Here is a 15186-nt window from a genome sequence, read left to right as displayed (position 1 = left end):
GGCGACAGAGTATCACGTGATGATTCCACACGGACGAGGAGCGCTAGCACCGAAACAGACTAGCGCAGTTCTGATTTTCTGAAAGATCCCAAAGCGCAAAAAAATCTCGACCGCATCAACGAGCAGCAACGGTATCGACCCGCACCCGACAAACAGTCAGCGGCCAATTCTGTTCTAACTGCTTGATCCAGTAAACTCGGATCTGCAATCCTTTTTTTTAATTCCTTCCTCGACTCTCTTGGGACCGTTTCTTCTCAGTTTCAACTCTACACCGGTCTGAGCCTTCGGAAACGACAGCTCAACCTCCTACCTCCCCTTTAACTCTTTCCAACCGAGTTTTTCTCCAAACCTATACAATGGCTTTCGCTCCTCGTGGCCGTGGTGGTCCCCCTCGTGGACGTGGTGGATTTGGTGGTGGTGACCGTGGACGTGGCGGTGGTCGAGGTTTGTTCAGTCCATCCGTTTGAAGCCGCAAGCTTGCGCATCGTTAGTGTCGCTGGTTCTACCAACTCGACACTCACAATATGCACACCACACCGGCTTACTGGTATAATTTCACTTTGCTGATTCGAGTTCTTCAGGCGGTGGCCGTGGTGGTTTCGGCGGTGGTGACCGTGGCCGTGGTGGCCGTGGTGGTGGCCGTGGTGCCCCTCGTGGTGGTCGCGGTGCTCCCCGTGGCCGTGGTGCTCCCCGCGGTGGCGGCGGTGCTCGCGGTGGTGCCAAGGTTATCATTGTAAGTTTCTCAAAAAAAATCTCAGGGACATTGAAATCAGTCACTAACAGGGTCTTTTTTCCTTCCACAGGAGCCCCACCGTCACGCTGGTGTCTTCGTCGCTCGCGGTGGCAAGGAGGATCTGCTCGTCACCAAGAACCTGACCCCTGGTGAGGCCGTTTACGGCGAGAAGCGTATCTCCGTCGAGGGCCCTGCCAACGAGGATGGTGCCGTCACCAAGGTCGAGTACCGTGTGTGGAACCCCTTCCGTTCCAAGATGGCTGCCGGTATCCTCGGTGGTCTCGATGAGATCTACATGAAGCCCGGTGCCAAGGTTCTCTACCTCGGTGGTGCCAGCGGTACCTCCGTCTCTCACATTGCTGATATCGTCGGTCCTACCGGTAACGTCTACGCCGTCGAGTTCTCTCACCGCTCTGGCCGTGATCTGATTGGCATGGCCACCCACCGTACCAACGTCATCCCCATTGTCGAGGATGCCCGTCACCCCTCCGCTACCGTATGCTCGTGCCCATGGTCGATGTCATCTTCGCCGATGTTGCCCAGCCCGACCAGGCCCGTATTGTCGGTCTCAACGCCCACATGTTCCTCAAGGCTGAGGGTGGTGTCATTGTCTCCATCAAGGCCAACTGTATCGACTCCACGGCCAAGCCCGAGGTGGTGTTCGCCCGCGAGGTCCAGAAGATGCGTGAGGAGAAGATTAAGCCCAAGGAGCAGCTGACCCTTGAGCCTTTCGAGCGTGACCACTGTATCGTCGCTGGTCTGTACAAGCGCTCCGCATAAAGGTGATTCTTAGTCTCTGGTCATGTCCATTCCCTTTTGATGTTCTCCTCGGCGTCTCGTGTTGTGATGTATCGAATTGTTTCCCCGTTTCTTGTGACAGGTTTTTACTGCCCATGTACTTTTGGCTGCGTCTCAAAATTTAGTTTCCATTTTCGAATTGTACACGCTGGAATGTGTCACTCTGTCTTGATCTGAGGTGATGAGATGATGAGATGGCTCTGGATGGAGTATGATATCCGCAGTAATTAGTGTCCAATTCAAGTGATTCCTAGCCTTGCTAGCCACTTCTATGCTTTCATGGTGTATCCCGTAGCTTGTGTTGATAATGACTCAAGTCTCTCCAAGCTTTCCTGATCTACCGACTCCACACATACAGGACCTAGAAATGAGAGAGAAATTACCAGTTGTGTTTACAATTTATTTAGGTCCTTGTTCAAAACCTTCCTAGTACCTAATTTACCTACATAGACAATGCCTAGTTGAATAAAATGACAGACTAATGCCGACCAGATCACCTCTCAACTCTTCACATTGCCAAACAGTCTCGACAACGAAAACTTCAAAGCAAACACAATTCTTCTTCTTCACGAGGTAGTAAAAGAAAAACGCTTTTCAACCAGCTGGTTGTTTGATCGAGAGTGGTGTTCTCATGAATGCCCATCTTGTTCAATAGCCACCAGGATCCTTCATACCAAACTTTACAGATGCATTTTACCCACGGATGAATATCAATATGCCCTTTGAAATAGATAAGATTACGACCATAGCGTACGCTGATTTAGCCCAAGTATCCCATAACTTACCAAATATCTTCATATAGATGTTCCTACCATGACAGTAACTTACAAAAGGATTCCTAGCCCATAACGCAGACCCGAATTGTGGATGTAATAACGACATAGATTGAATCTAGTTATTCAGCATTATGATGCTCGCTGAGTTTGCGAAGGGTTCTCCTCTCTGCTTGCTCCTATATTTCCGAGCATCTTTTCCCGTAAAACATTTAGCGTATAACGAATAATTTACACTATTCATTTGAGACCTTGGGAGTTATTCCAGTAAGTTGTCATTTTGTAAGATTAAACTATATGATAAAAGGTATGCTCTCTAACCTAAGGTTGTCAGGGCTAAACGTTGCTCTCACAGGTAGGCATCTCGGACTTGCGCCGGGCCTCCCGGCAATCGGATATCTCACCGAGGATCACCACAACATGGATCGGAATTGATGCGTGGGACTTGGCTCAAGTGGTCAACTGAGTAAAACACGATTCTATCATTGGTGGAGAGACATGTTGAAGCTGCAGCGTGGGGGGAGAGATTGGACTCCGCTCCAACCCCGCAAAGCGTGGACGGCGACTATATAAAGGCCGAAAGGATGCCATGGGTTCTGGATCTACATAACTTATTCTTTTGTACTAATATCCTTGACCCCAAGATATAATCTATCGAAAGTACGTTCAACATGTCCATCCTCATCACTGGAGCTGGGGGCTACGTCGGTCAGGAATTGGCCGCGGGTCTGCTTGCAAGCACACCTGCTACAACAACCGTGACCATCACCGATATGGTCAAGCCCGAGATCCCAGAGTCAGCTGCACAGAATGCAAGCCGCCTGAGCACAGTCAAGGCAGATCTCACCTCACCCCAAGAGGTCGACGAATTGATCAACGAATCCCGCCCCTACGAAACAGTCTACATCCTGCACGGCATCATGTCCAGCGGCTCAGAGGCCAACTTCGAGCTGGGAGTCCGGGTCAACCTCGACTCGGTAAGATACATTCTCGACCGGCTACGCAAGACCATGCCCGGAACGAAAGTGGTTTTCACATCCTCATTGGCAGTCTACGGCCCTGCAGCCCCAGGATTCGTCATTGATGAGACAAATTTCCCGCCGGTACCTTCATCTTCATATGGATCGCAGAAATTGATCGTCGAGACTCTCCTGAATGACTACTCGCGCCGAGGATTCCTAGACGGCCGATGCGTGCGCCTTCCCACAGTCACAGTGAGAGCCGGAAAGCCTACACAGGCTGCTAGCAGCTTCGCGAGTGATATTATTCGTGAGCCGTTCCATGGCAAGAAGGCTATTCTCCCTGTAGCCAAGGAGACGGAAATGTGGATTTGCTCGCCGCACACTGTGATCAAGAACTTGATCCATGCCCGTAACATTCCCAAGGAGGCATTTGGCGAGTCCAGATCCGTTAACCTGCCTGGATTGAAGGTCAGTATTCAGCAGATGTTGGATGCACTGCTGGAGGTCGGTGGTAAGGAGCGTCGGGCTCTTGTTGAGGAGAAATATGATGCTGCCACCGACAAGATCGTGCAATCGTGGACTCCGCAGTTTGATACTGCACGTGCTTTCAAGTTGGGATTCTCGGCTGATATTTCGATGGAGGAGAATATCAGACAGTTTGCCAGTCGATTTGTATAAGAAGTGGCTTTGTATAATGTAGCCAATCAATAGACATGAATTTGGATTGAGGGATATTGGTGATATTGACGGAATAGAGCTATAAAAGTCATATAATATAACCCCCACACTCAACCAAGCATAAATACAAGCCATTGAGATCATAAACATGCTCTTTGCCCCATAATGACAGCGCAAGGAAGTATTCGGGATGGGAAGGGCGGTTTGGAAAAGCGGGTCATGTGATTGGCTGGCGAAGGCGAACAATTTCAGACTTCCGAACTTCAACCTCAGGGCGTCTCCATCAGCTCTTTTCTCCATCTCTCCCCCTTTCCCCTCCCTCCCACCTATAAAAGTCGTCCTCAATGGCTTCTCGGCGCCTAGCTTTCAACCTGAACCAGGCTCTCCGCAGCCGTGCGGCTCTTAAGTCCATCCAGCCCGTGAAGCGTGGCTTTGCGTCGCCGGTTGCGCTGCCGTCCACCACCCAGTCCACCACCCTCTCCAACGGATTCACGGTACGCCTAATATTATCAATGCTATCGTCGACTAGCTAATATGTGTCTAGATTGCCACTGATCACTCGCCATGGGCTCAAACCTCCACGGTCGGCGTGTGGATCGATGCCGGTAGCCGGGCAGAGACTGACAAGACCAACGGAACCGCGCACTTCCTCGAGCACCTCGCCTTCAAGGTCCGACACCCTCAGCCTCAATCCTCGAAGCGATCTTCTGATGAATATATTTAGGGCACCAACAAGCGCTCCCAGCACCAATTGGAGCTTGAGATTGAGAACATGGGCGCTCACCTCAACGCCTACACTTCGGTACGACCGGGAAACCATCCATCAACCTATATCGGATCAATACTAATTGCGACCACAGCGTGAAAACACCGTCTACTACGCCAAGTCCTTCAACAACGATGTCCCCAAGGCCGTCGACATCCTCGCCGATATCCTTCAGAACTCTAAGCTCGAGCCCGGTGCTATTGAGCGTGAGCGTGACGTGATCCTGCGCGAGCAGGAGGAGGTTGACAAGCAGCTCGAGGAGGTCGTCTTCGACCACCTGCACGCCACCGCTTACCAGGGCCAGCCTCTTGGCCGCACCATCCTCGGCCCCAAGGAGAACATCCAGACCATCTCCCGTGACAACCTGACCGACTACATCAAGACCAACTACACTGCTGACCGCATGGTCCTGGTCGGTGCCGGTGGTATCCCCCACGAGCAGCTCGTCCGCCTTGCCGAGGAGCACTTCGGTGCCCTCCCCAGCAAGCCCCCTACTTCCGCTGCCCTCGCCCTCACTGCCGAACAGAAGCGCACCCCAGAGTTCATTGGCTCTGAGGTCCGTCTCCGTGACGACACCATCCCCTCCGCTCACATCGCTCTCGCCGTCGAGGGTGTCAGCTGGAAGGACGATGACTACTTCACCGCCCTTGTCACCCAGGCCATCGTCGGCAACTGGGACCGCGCCATGGGCCAGTCGCCCTTCCTCGGCAGCAAGCTCAGCTCCCACGTCAGCCACCACAACCTCGCAAACAGCTTCATGAGCTTCTCCACCAGCTACAGCGACACCGGGTAAGTCAAATACTTATATATTTTAACATCACGCCCTAACTTGATACAGTCTCTGGGGTATCTACCTCGTCAGCGAGAACCTGACTCAGCTCGATGACCTGATCCACTTCACTCTCCGCGAGTGGTCTCGCCTCTGCAACAACGTCACCTCCGCCGAGGTTGAGCGTGCCAAGGCCCAGCTCAAGGCTTCCATTCTCCTGTCCCTCGACGGCACCACCGCCGTCGCCGAGGACATCGGCCGCCAGATCATCACCACCGGCCGCCGCCTCAGCGCCGAGGACATCGAGCGTACCGTCAGCCAGATCACCGAGAAGGACGTCATGGACTTCGCCACCCGCAAGCTGTGGGATCAGGACCTTGCCATGAGCGCCGTCGGCAGCATCGAGGGTATCCTCGACTACCAGCGCATCCGTGGAGACATGTCCCGCATGATCTCGTAATCTTGTCTAGAGTAAGATCGCGTTGTGAAAGATGACTGCTGAATGTCCCTTCGTGGATATCTTGGCGGTTTTGGTTTGAATGTACTATCAATCATTGCCTTGGGCTGTTAGATCCCAAATTCTGTGTGTGAAATAGCAATTAATGGTTTGCCATAGTAGACTATATAGTTTGTTGCCGAGGCAGCAAACGCACCAATTATCTCCTTTGTTTGTTCTACTTTTGGGCTTAGTGTAGCTGTGAGTTGATGTAGCTGTGTAGCTGTGTAGCTGTAGTGTAGTTGTAATCGTATATGTTTTTACTGCCTACAATACCAAGCATTGCGTTTCCAATCCCATCTCCTAACCGTCTACTTCTATTCATCATATACCTATCATTGTCCGGTTAGCCGTGCCTGGATACACTACTCAAGCCTACCAATCTGCTCGCAAGTCCCTATCATAGCAGAGAATGCATGCCGGGGAACTCGTCTTGCTTGAGCCTACATGACTCGAACTTATGCATGATATGTAGAATCATATTGGCTTATTTCGGCCGCCTTTGATCTTTTGATGACTGTCTATATGAATCCGTTTTCTTTAAGGGAAGTTTGGTACCCTGGCTCGTTCTTTAGCGCGTGTTATTAGAGGTATTGTTAAAGCAGTGTACTTCATAGACGTGGAGTTGTGAATAGAAGCTGTGTCACTAAAGCGTCTCGTTAATTATCTATTTCGAACAGGCGTTTGACATTACTTGAACGGTGCGTAGTTTGTGATAAAGATCGCTAAAGGGTTCACTCGTAGTCCGTTAAGCTTGCAGCTCAATGCTCTGTGTTGCCTGGCCTCAGCTCGTTAAGATTTTCTCCTTTCTTTCCCCGTACCTTCCCCCGCAGCCGAGACCTTCACCCCGAAGCTCCATTAAGCTTCTCCCCGTTTTATCGTCCGCAATTTTTCACCGTTCACATCAATTGCGAGGAACAGTTCAGTGAAGAAGATGGGGAGAATCTGATTAGCAATCTTCTTGACCAGCAGACAGTCATCTCCCTGAAGAAGAAGAAGGTTTCTCTCAGCTCCAATCCCCTTCGTCCTTTTCTCCGATTCCGCAGAATTCTCAATGTTGACAGGGACACGGCATGGGCTATGTTTTCCGACATCACAGAGTGCATCATCACCCTGCAAAGCGTTTGCATTCGCGCAAGTAAGGAGCATGCACAGAGTCTGGGCCCTCTTTGGCAACGGCGAAGAGACCGTTCAGTTCGTCGAACCATTCGACAGAGTCGCTGTGCTGCAATGTCTGGAGCCCTGGAAGCGCACAGTCGATGACGACACCGAGAGTGTGGCTGACTTCCTTCTACGCATCGAAAACGTGAGAAGATACAGATTCTAGGTCCATAGGTGGCTCGCGGAAATGTTAATGGCGTAACATCGGGTTCAACTGGATGCTGTGTGAGGAGGCAACAAACCCTCACTTGCCTGGACTACAAACCGCCCTGAGAATGCTGTACGAAAACCTCGCCAACAGACTCGACCCCGTGGTCCAGCAGTACCTCGCGAAGTTTCCTGAAGTGCATGTCCGAGTCCTGTTCCGACTGTGCCGTATACACTGCCACTCACCAGGTACCATCAGTATCCACACGGAAGCCATGGCATCAAGTCAATTGTAATATTCGTGAATTGGTATTGCAGCCGGGGTCTCCTTCTTCACTTCTTCTTGCCTATTTCCAGAGGTGCACAGCGGTTCAGCAGCAGTACTCTGTCAGCCGTCCACAGTCAAGAGACTCCAATGTACCGGCAAGGCGAGGAGAGAAGCTTCGATATTGATATATATTTGATATGTAGACCTGGAGACTAACCAAGACCTAAAACCCAAGGCCCAAGGCGCAGGGCAAACATGTTGGCCAAAAATGCAAAGCAGCATAAGTCAACGTCTCGAACTTTATCCGGCTCCAGATCGCCCCGGTTCGGCAATGACTAAGCATGATAACGGGAGATTTTTTGACAGCAATTTCGGTCGGAGCAAACGTCTCAAATCCCATCACACTTGAACAATGGGCAAAAGAGGAGGCAAGAAGGTATGTTTCAACCTATATGTCAATTGAGAGGCTCGACTGACCATCTTTCATACAGTCCGGTAGAGGTCGCGGGGGCGGCGGTGGTGGCAGTGGCCGCACGCGCTCTATTTGGCAGGATATCAGCAGAGAAAACGAGAAGTTCGAGCGCTATTACAATGAGCCTGAATTCCTCCCAGAGGAGGAGAGAGAGATCTTCTGGGCTACCATGAAGAAGGATCTCCCAAACAGCTTCCGTTTCACAGGTTCTCGAGGGTAGGCTATCACGACTTGCGCCTCGCGGGGACCAAGCAATACTGACTAACGCACAATATACAGACACGCATTGGCTGTTCAGCAACGTCTCATTGACCACCACATTCCCGAGATCACCTCTATTAAGTATGAGGACCAATTCGTTGAGCCTCCCACCCCAGTCTCGTGGTACCCGGACCAGCTCGCCTGGTCCATGACCACTCCCAAGAACATCATTCGACGATTCCCTCCTTTCGCCTCGTTCCAGAAGTTCCTTGTCGCCGAGACCGACGTCGGAAACATCAGTCGTCAGGAAATTGTCAGCATGATTCCTCCTCTCCTCATAGATGCTAGACCTGGAATGACCGTGCTGGACATGTGCGCCGCACCGGGCAGTAAGTCTGCGCAGCTTATGGAGCTGCTTCATGCAGGCGAGGAAGAGTCCGTTGCGCAGGTTGCCGAGCAGGTCAAGAAGGGCGATGTTGGACCCGAACCCCTCGGCCCCGAAGGACTGAACGATGATGGCCGCAGCACTGGCTTGTTGATTGCGAACGATAGCGACTACAAGCGCGCTCACATGCTGATTCACCAGATGAAGCGCTTGAGCTCGCCTAACCTGATTGTTACGAACCACGACGCTACCATGTTCCCCTCCATTAAGCTGCCTCCTACGACCAATGCCGAGGGAAAGACCCAGAACAGATATTTGAAGTTTGACCGCATTTTGGCAGATGTCCCTTGCTCCGGTGATGGTACCGCTCGTAAGAATTACGGTGTCTGGAAGGAATGGATCCCTGGCAATGCTTTGGGACTCTACTCTATCCAGGCCCGCATTTTGGTCCGCGCTCTGCAGATGCTGAAGGTGGGTGGACGTGTCGTCTACTCCACTTGCAGTCTGAACCCCGTTGAGAACGAGGCTGTTGTCGCCAGTGCCATTGAGCGCTGCGGTGGTGCCGCCAATGTCAAGATCATCGATTGCAGCGCCGAACTACCCGGCCTCAAGAGAGCTCCTGGCTTGCGAAACTGGAAAGTGATGGACCGTGAGGGCCGTCTGTGGAAGAGCTGGAAGGACGTCGAGGAGCACCGTGACCAAGAAGGCGTCAACGGTCTTGCCAGACTCGCTGAGGGCATGTTCGCTCCAACTGGTGAGGGTGCTGATCTGCCTCTCGACCGTTGCATGCGTGTCTACCCTCACCAGCAGGACACTGGTGGTTTCTTCATTACCGTTCTCGAGAAGACTTCTGAGATTCGCGCCAAGCCGGAGAACACCAACGCCATCCCCAAGGCTTCTGTTGCCGCTCTCGCCGCTGAGCTCGATTCTAAGAAGGGAGATGATGGAAAGCCGCTGGAGAAGCTCGATACCCTGGATGACCTCGTCGCTCCCGACCCGGAGGCTCAGGAGGAGGCCGCAAAAAATGCCAGCGTTGCCGAGGCCACTCACCAACTTCCTTATTCCGCTACCCTTGACGAGTCTACTACTGGCTCTCTCCCCAAGCGAGATGCGGGTGATCTTGAAGAGGAAGTTCCTGCCAAGCGCACCAAGCTCGATGATGGCAGTGAGGTCCTCATCGGTGACCGTCCAGTTCACCGTCCTGCGCCCTCAGTGGGAACTGGTATCCCCGATGCTGGCGATAGCACACCCACATCCGCTGCTCCTGAGCAGTTGAAGAAGAAGGGACCTCGCCAAGAGGAGCCTTTCAAGTACCTTGACCCCAACCACGAAGAGCTTGTTCCTGTCTACGAGTTCTACAAGCTTTCCGAGCGTTTCCCCCGTGACCGTTTCATGGTCCGCAATGCCGAGGGTCTTCCCACCCGGACCGTCTATTACACCAGCGCGTTGGCTCGGGATATTCTCGTCTCCAACGAAGGCCAGGGCATGAAGTTTGTCCACTGCGGTGTGAAGATGTTCGTTAAGCAGGACGCACAGCGTGAGAACGTCTGCAGGTGGCGTATGCAAACGGATGGTCTCAAGATCGCCGAGCCTTGGTTGGGCCCGGAGCGCACCGTCACTCTGACCAAGAAGGAGACTCTGCGTCACCTTCTTGTGGAAATGTTCCCCAAGGTCAACGATGATGCTTGGAAGGAGCTTGGCGAGATTGGTGAGCGCGTGAAGGACATCGAAATGGGATGCAGTATCCTGCGCGTTGAACCAACCGGCGAGGAAGACGGTCTCACGTAAGTCTTTTGGAACATTCTATTTTTCCGGGGCTAGTTACGCATTTACTAATATGATTACAGTGAGCGGATGGTTCTGCCCTTGTGGCGCTCTCTCCATTCTCTGAACCTCATGCTTCCCAAGGAAGACCGCCGCGCCATGCTGCTGCGTATTTTCAACGACTCCACTCCTCTTATTAACACCACCCAGAAGAAGGGTGGCAACAGCACTCCCACTGCTGGAGCAGAGGATGAAGTCATGAAGAGCGAGAATGCCCAGTTGGGAGAAGATGAACAGGAACAGATGGATACACGCGAGACATACACCAAGGACGGCGACGAGGAGGACCGTTTCAATACCACCATCTAATGGACCCTTGTTTACGTGCAGCCCGGAATACATGCAATGTACTAAAAAGCCAATCTCATGAATTTTCTCACTTTTCTCATTTCCCTCGCTTTTTCCCTGATCCCAGGGATCTGCAGTTGTAAGATGCCGGAGAATCGTCGGCAGCAATAATTAATGCGCCGGTTAAATTCCTCCACCTTCCCCGCAGCTTTCATTCCCGAGTTTAACGGAGGAATGGCGAAATGGCGAAATGGCGATATTGACCATTGGGATCCGAGCGGAGCGGAGGCTGTATACAGGTTAACTTTCAAGATCTCACCCTCACCAACCACAGCCCCAGCCTAAAACTCCAACCATACGATATACGGAGAAATCGCGGCGGTGGCCCGCCTTTTACAGTGCAACAAGCTTAGGGATCATCGCTCCGCTTGCCTTGTGAGGCTGGTCTCTCTCCACACTATGCAACTATGCAACGCTGCATCCAACCCCTCAATTTCAAGACCCCTGCAAATGACGAAAGGGACCACGGAGCTATGGAAAACAGTACCGATCAGTACTAGAGCAATTGTTAATTGTTTGCATATGGCATGGTCGAAAAATTCCGGTTATTGGTGTCGGTCAATGATGTCCCGACTGGCTACTACTATATGAATGTCTGTCTGCCCCTGGATTGAGGATTCCTCTTCACACTTTGCTTTCCCCGCGTTAATTGTGAGTGAATTGTGAATTGTCGAGGCTGGAATTATGAAGCTCTCGTCTACTTGGGCCATTGCCTGTTTGGCGGTCCAGGCTGCTGGTGCTGCTATCAGCCATCAATTGAATGGGTTGACGATCACCGAGCATTCGGATCCTGTTAAGCGGGCGTTGCTTCAGAAATATGTATTTCTGGCTCCATTCTTTCGTGAGGGTGGATTGTCATGCTGATTGGGTTTTGTAGGTGACATGGGATGAGAAGTCTATCTTCGTCAATGGCGAGAGGATCATGTTGTTCAGTGGTGAAGTCCACCCATTCCGGTAAGTGAGACATGCGATGAATGGATTGTTTTGTCAAGGGATCCTTACTGACTCATATTCTGTATAGTCTGCCTGTTCCATCTTTGTGGATTGATGTCTTCCAAAAGGTCAAGGCTTTAGGATTCAACTGTGTTTCTTTCTATGTTGACTGGAATCTGCTGGAGGGCAAACCCGGGCAATATACCGCCGAGGGAATCTTTGCGCTAGAGCCTTTCTTTGATGCCGCCAAAGAGGCTGGTATCTATCTCCTTGCTCGTCCTGGTCCCTATATCAATGCCGAAGCATCGGGTGGCGGTTTCCCAGGCTGGCTTCAGCGTGTGAATGGAACGCTGCGAACTAGTGATGAGGCTTACCTCAAGTCAACTGATAAGTATGTGATAGCCCATGGTACCGAGCTCACAGATGACATTGAGACTAACTTCTGTCTAGCTACATCGCCAATGTCGCTGCAACAATTGCCAAAGGCCAAATCACAGAAGGCGGTCCGATCATTCTGTATCAGCCCGAAAACGAGTACAGCGGTGCCTGTTGTGGATACAATGGTTTCCCAGATGCAGTCTACATGCAGTATGTCGAGGACCAAGCGCGCAATGCTGGTGTCGTCGTGCCACTGATTAGCAATGATGCCTGGGCTGGTGGTCACAACGCACCTAGCACTGGCAAGGGAGCGGTTGATATCTACGGTCATGATAGCTACCCCCTCGGCTTTGACTGTGCCAACCCTTCTACTTGGCCCTCTGGTAACTTGCCCACTGGGTGGTATCAAACGCACATGAAGCAAAGCCCTGCGACTCCCTACTCTCTGGTTGAATTCCAAGGTGGAGCGTTTGATCCCTGGGGAGGGGTTGGGTTCACGAAGTGTGCTGCTCTTTTGAACCATGAGTTTGAGAGAGTGTTCTATAAGAATAACCTCAGTTTCAGGGTTGCTTTCCTGAACCTGTACATGGTATGTTGCTAACCCCTGCAGCCATTGAACGTGGACTAACATCTGTAGATCTTTGGTGGTACCAACTGGGGTAATCTTGGTCACCCAGGTGGCTATACTTCGTATGATTATGGCTCTCCCATTACCGAGTCTCGAAATATCACCCGCGAGAAGTACAGTGAGCTTAAGTTGATTGGAAACTTTGCTAAGGCGTCTCCGGCATACTTGCTAGCGACACCAGGAGCCTTGACTACTTCCACGTACACTACATCGTCTGATATTGCCGTGACACCCCTGCTCGGTGGTAACAGCACAGCTTCTTCCTTCTTCGTGGTCCGACACAATGACTATTCAAGCCAAGCTTCAGTTGACTACAAGCTCAAGGTTTCTACTAGCGCTGGCTCAGTCACAATTCCCCAGCTTGGTGGAAGCTTGACTCTCAGTGGTCGTGATTCCAAGATCCATGTTGTTGACTATGATGTTGCGGGAACCAACATCCTCTACTCTTCCGCTGAAGTGTTTACCTGGAACAAGGTTGGTAAATCCAAGGTGCTTGTACTGTACGGCGGCCCTGGTGAACACCACGAGCTGGCAGTCACTTCCACGTCCAAGGCATCTGTTGTCGAGGGGTCCTCGTCGGGTATCACCACCAAGCAGGTTGGAACGGCCGTCGTGATCGGCTGGGATGTCTCCACCACTCGTCGTATTGTCGAAGTGGGCGACTTGAAGGTTTTGCTTCTTGGTTAGTAATTTCCCTTCCTTGGATATTCATTGTACAATATACTAATATGTCTCAGACCGTAACTCTGCCTACAATTACTGGGTCCCTCAGGTTCCGGCCTCAGGTACTAGCCCTGGCTATAGCACCCAAAATGCCGCCGCCTCAGCTGTCATTGTCAAGGCCGGCTACCTTGTGCGAACTGCCTATCTGAAGGGCAGCGACCTTCATCTCACGGCCGACTTCAACGCCACCACACCCATCGAGGTGATCGGCGCGCCATCCAACGCAAAGAACCTAGTTATCAACGGCAAGAAGGCCCAAGTCAAGGTCGACAAGAACGGAATCTGGTCTAGCAGCGTCGCATACAGTGCACCCAAGATCAAGCTCCCAACACTCAAGAGTCTGAAGTGGAAAGCCATTGACACCCTCCCCGAGATCCAAAACACATACGATGACTCTAAGTGGGTTGCTGCCGACCACGCCAGCACCAAAAACAACGTCCACGCCCTCCAGACCCCAACCTCCCTTTACTCGTCCGACTACGGCTTCCACACCGGAACCCTAATCTATCGAGGCCACTTCACCGCCACGGGTGATGAAAAGACCTTCTTCGTGCACACCCAAGGCGGCTTAGCATTCGGCAGCTCAGTCTGGCTAAACGAGACACACATTGGGTCCTGGGGCGGAATCTCCATCAACAGCGACCACAACGCAACATACACCCTCCCAACCCTAACAAAGGGCAAGACCTACGTGTTCACAATAGTCGTGGACAACATGGGCCTGAACGAAGACTGGACCGTCGGCTCAGAGGAAATGAAACTCCCCCGCGGTATAATCAACTACAATCTCTCCGGCCAATCCGCCGACGCCATTACCTGGAAATTGACTGGCAACCTTGGCGGCGAGGATTATATCGACAAAGTCCGCGGTCCACTCAATGAAGGCGGTCTCTACGCCGAACGCCAGGGCTTCCATCAGCCTTCGGCACCAACCAAGGATTGGAAATCGGGTAGTCCCTTCGACGGCCTCTCAGCGCCTGGAATCAAATTCTACAGCACGAGCTTCGATCTCGATATCGAGAAGGGCTGGGATGTTCCCCTATACTTCAATTTCGGAAATAGCACGGCATCGCCTGCTGCTTATCGTGCCCAGCTTTATGTCAATGGCTACCAGTATGGTAAGTATGTGAACAATATTGGGCCTCAGACTAGCTACCCTGTTCCCGAGGGAATTTTGAACTATCGCGGGAGCAACTATATTGCTTTGAGCTTGTGGGCTCAGGAAGATGATGGTGCTAAAGTGGAGAGTTTGGAGTTGGTTTATACTACTCCTGTGTCGACGGCATTGGATGAGGTTGAGGCGGCCGGGCAGCCGAAGTATTCGAAGCGGAAGGGGGCTTATTAGGATGTGATGGGGAAAATTTAAAGTAAATTTAGGCGTATCCACTGCAAGAAATACAACAATTGAGGTTATGAAGTGAAATGAAGAGAGATGAATTGTATACATCGTAGATCGCTCCACTTCTCCGCAGATCCCAGCCACCCCCCAACCTCCTTCGATTTCTGTTTCTTTCCTGTTTATTATTCTTTTCTTTTCTTTGCAATTACAATTAACATCTTCATTCTTGAGCTGCCAATATTGTCCAACTCCACTACCCACGTTTATGGCATCGGCCCTTCTAAGCGCCCATCAGCTTACACCGACTCATCCACTCGCTCGAACTACAATACCAATCTTTCAGCTGATTCACACAAGCAATCCTCCAAATTAAACCCCTACCTCGAGCACAACCCAAACCCATC

The 15186-nt window shown here is 51.7% G+C and overlaps 6 protein-coding genes across 6 annotated transcripts; 5 read left to right on the top strand and 1 right to left on the bottom strand.

Moving 5' to 3' along the window:
- Positions 1 to 356: 356 nt before the first annotated feature.
- N7446_010285 (uncharacterized protein) lies at positions 357 to 1513 on the top strand (the record flags this gene model as incomplete). The annotated part of the gene is made up of 4 exons (XM_058519028.1): positions 357 to 444; positions 582 to 733; positions 804 to 1229; positions 1277 to 1513. 4 exons carry the CDS (start codon positions 357 to 359, stop codon positions 1511 to 1513), a joined length of 903 nt encoding a protein of 300 aa, XP_058369816.1.
- A 1462-nt stretch (positions 1514 to 2975) lies between these two features.
- N7446_010284 (SDR family oxidoreductase) lies at positions 2976 to 3944 on the top strand (the record flags this gene model as incomplete). The annotated part of the gene is made up of 1 exon (XM_058519027.1): positions 2976 to 3944. The coding sequence occupies one exon, from the start codon at positions 2976 to 2978 to the stop codon at positions 3942 to 3944; it is 969 nt and encodes a 322-aa protein (XP_058369815.1).
- A 344-nt stretch (positions 3945 to 4288) lies between these two features.
- N7446_010283 (mitochondrial processing peptidase) lies at positions 4289 to 5939 on the top strand (the record flags this gene model as incomplete). The annotated part of the gene is made up of 5 exons (XM_058519026.1): positions 4289 to 4438; positions 4489 to 4614; positions 4669 to 4746; positions 4805 to 5499; positions 5549 to 5939. The coding sequence occupies 5 exons, from the start codon at positions 4289 to 4291 to the stop codon at positions 5937 to 5939; spliced, it is 1440 nt and encodes a 479-aa protein (XP_058369814.1).
- An 894-nt stretch (positions 5940 to 6833) lies between these two features.
- N7446_010282 (uncharacterized protein) lies at positions 6834 to 7124 on the bottom strand (the record flags this gene model as incomplete). The annotated part of the gene is made up of 1 exon (XM_058519025.1): positions 6834 to 7124. The coding sequence occupies one exon, from the start codon at positions 7122 to 7124 to the stop codon at positions 6834 to 6836; it is 291 nt and encodes a 96-aa protein (XP_058369813.1).
- An 839-nt stretch (positions 7125 to 7963) lies between these two features.
- Positions 7964 to 10742, top strand: N7446_010281 (tRNA (cytosine-C5-)-methyltransferase; the record flags this gene model as incomplete). Its single annotated transcript, XM_058519024.1, has 4 exons — positions 7964 to 7987; positions 8043 to 8239; positions 8303 to 10393; positions 10457 to 10742. 4 exons carry the CDS (start codon positions 7964 to 7966, stop codon positions 10740 to 10742), a joined length of 2598 nt encoding a protein of 865 aa, XP_058369812.1.
- Positions 10743 to 11425: 683 nt separating this feature from the next.
- Positions 11426 to 14788, top strand: N7446_010280 (glycoside hydrolase family 35 protein; the record flags this gene model as incomplete). The annotated part of the gene is made up of 6 exons (XM_058519023.1): positions 11426 to 11600; positions 11659 to 11735; positions 11803 to 12105; positions 12165 to 12681; positions 12730 to 13402; positions 13458 to 14788. The coding sequence occupies exons 1-6, from the start codon at positions 11466 to 11468 to the stop codon at positions 14786 to 14788; spliced, it is 3036 nt and encodes a 1011-aa protein (XP_058369811.1). The 5' UTR covers positions 11426 to 11465.
- Positions 14789 to 15186: the final 398 nt, after the last annotated feature.

This window comes from Penicillium canescens (assembly GCF_028828765.1).
Source record: "Penicillium canescens strain IBT 15451 chromosome Unknown utg000006l_segment0_segment0, whole genome shotgun sequence".
Lineage (NCBI taxonomy): Eukaryota > Fungi > Ascomycota > Eurotiomycetes > Eurotiales > Aspergillaceae > Penicillium > Penicillium canescens.
This window is presented reverse-complemented; position numbering and strand designations above follow the sequence as displayed.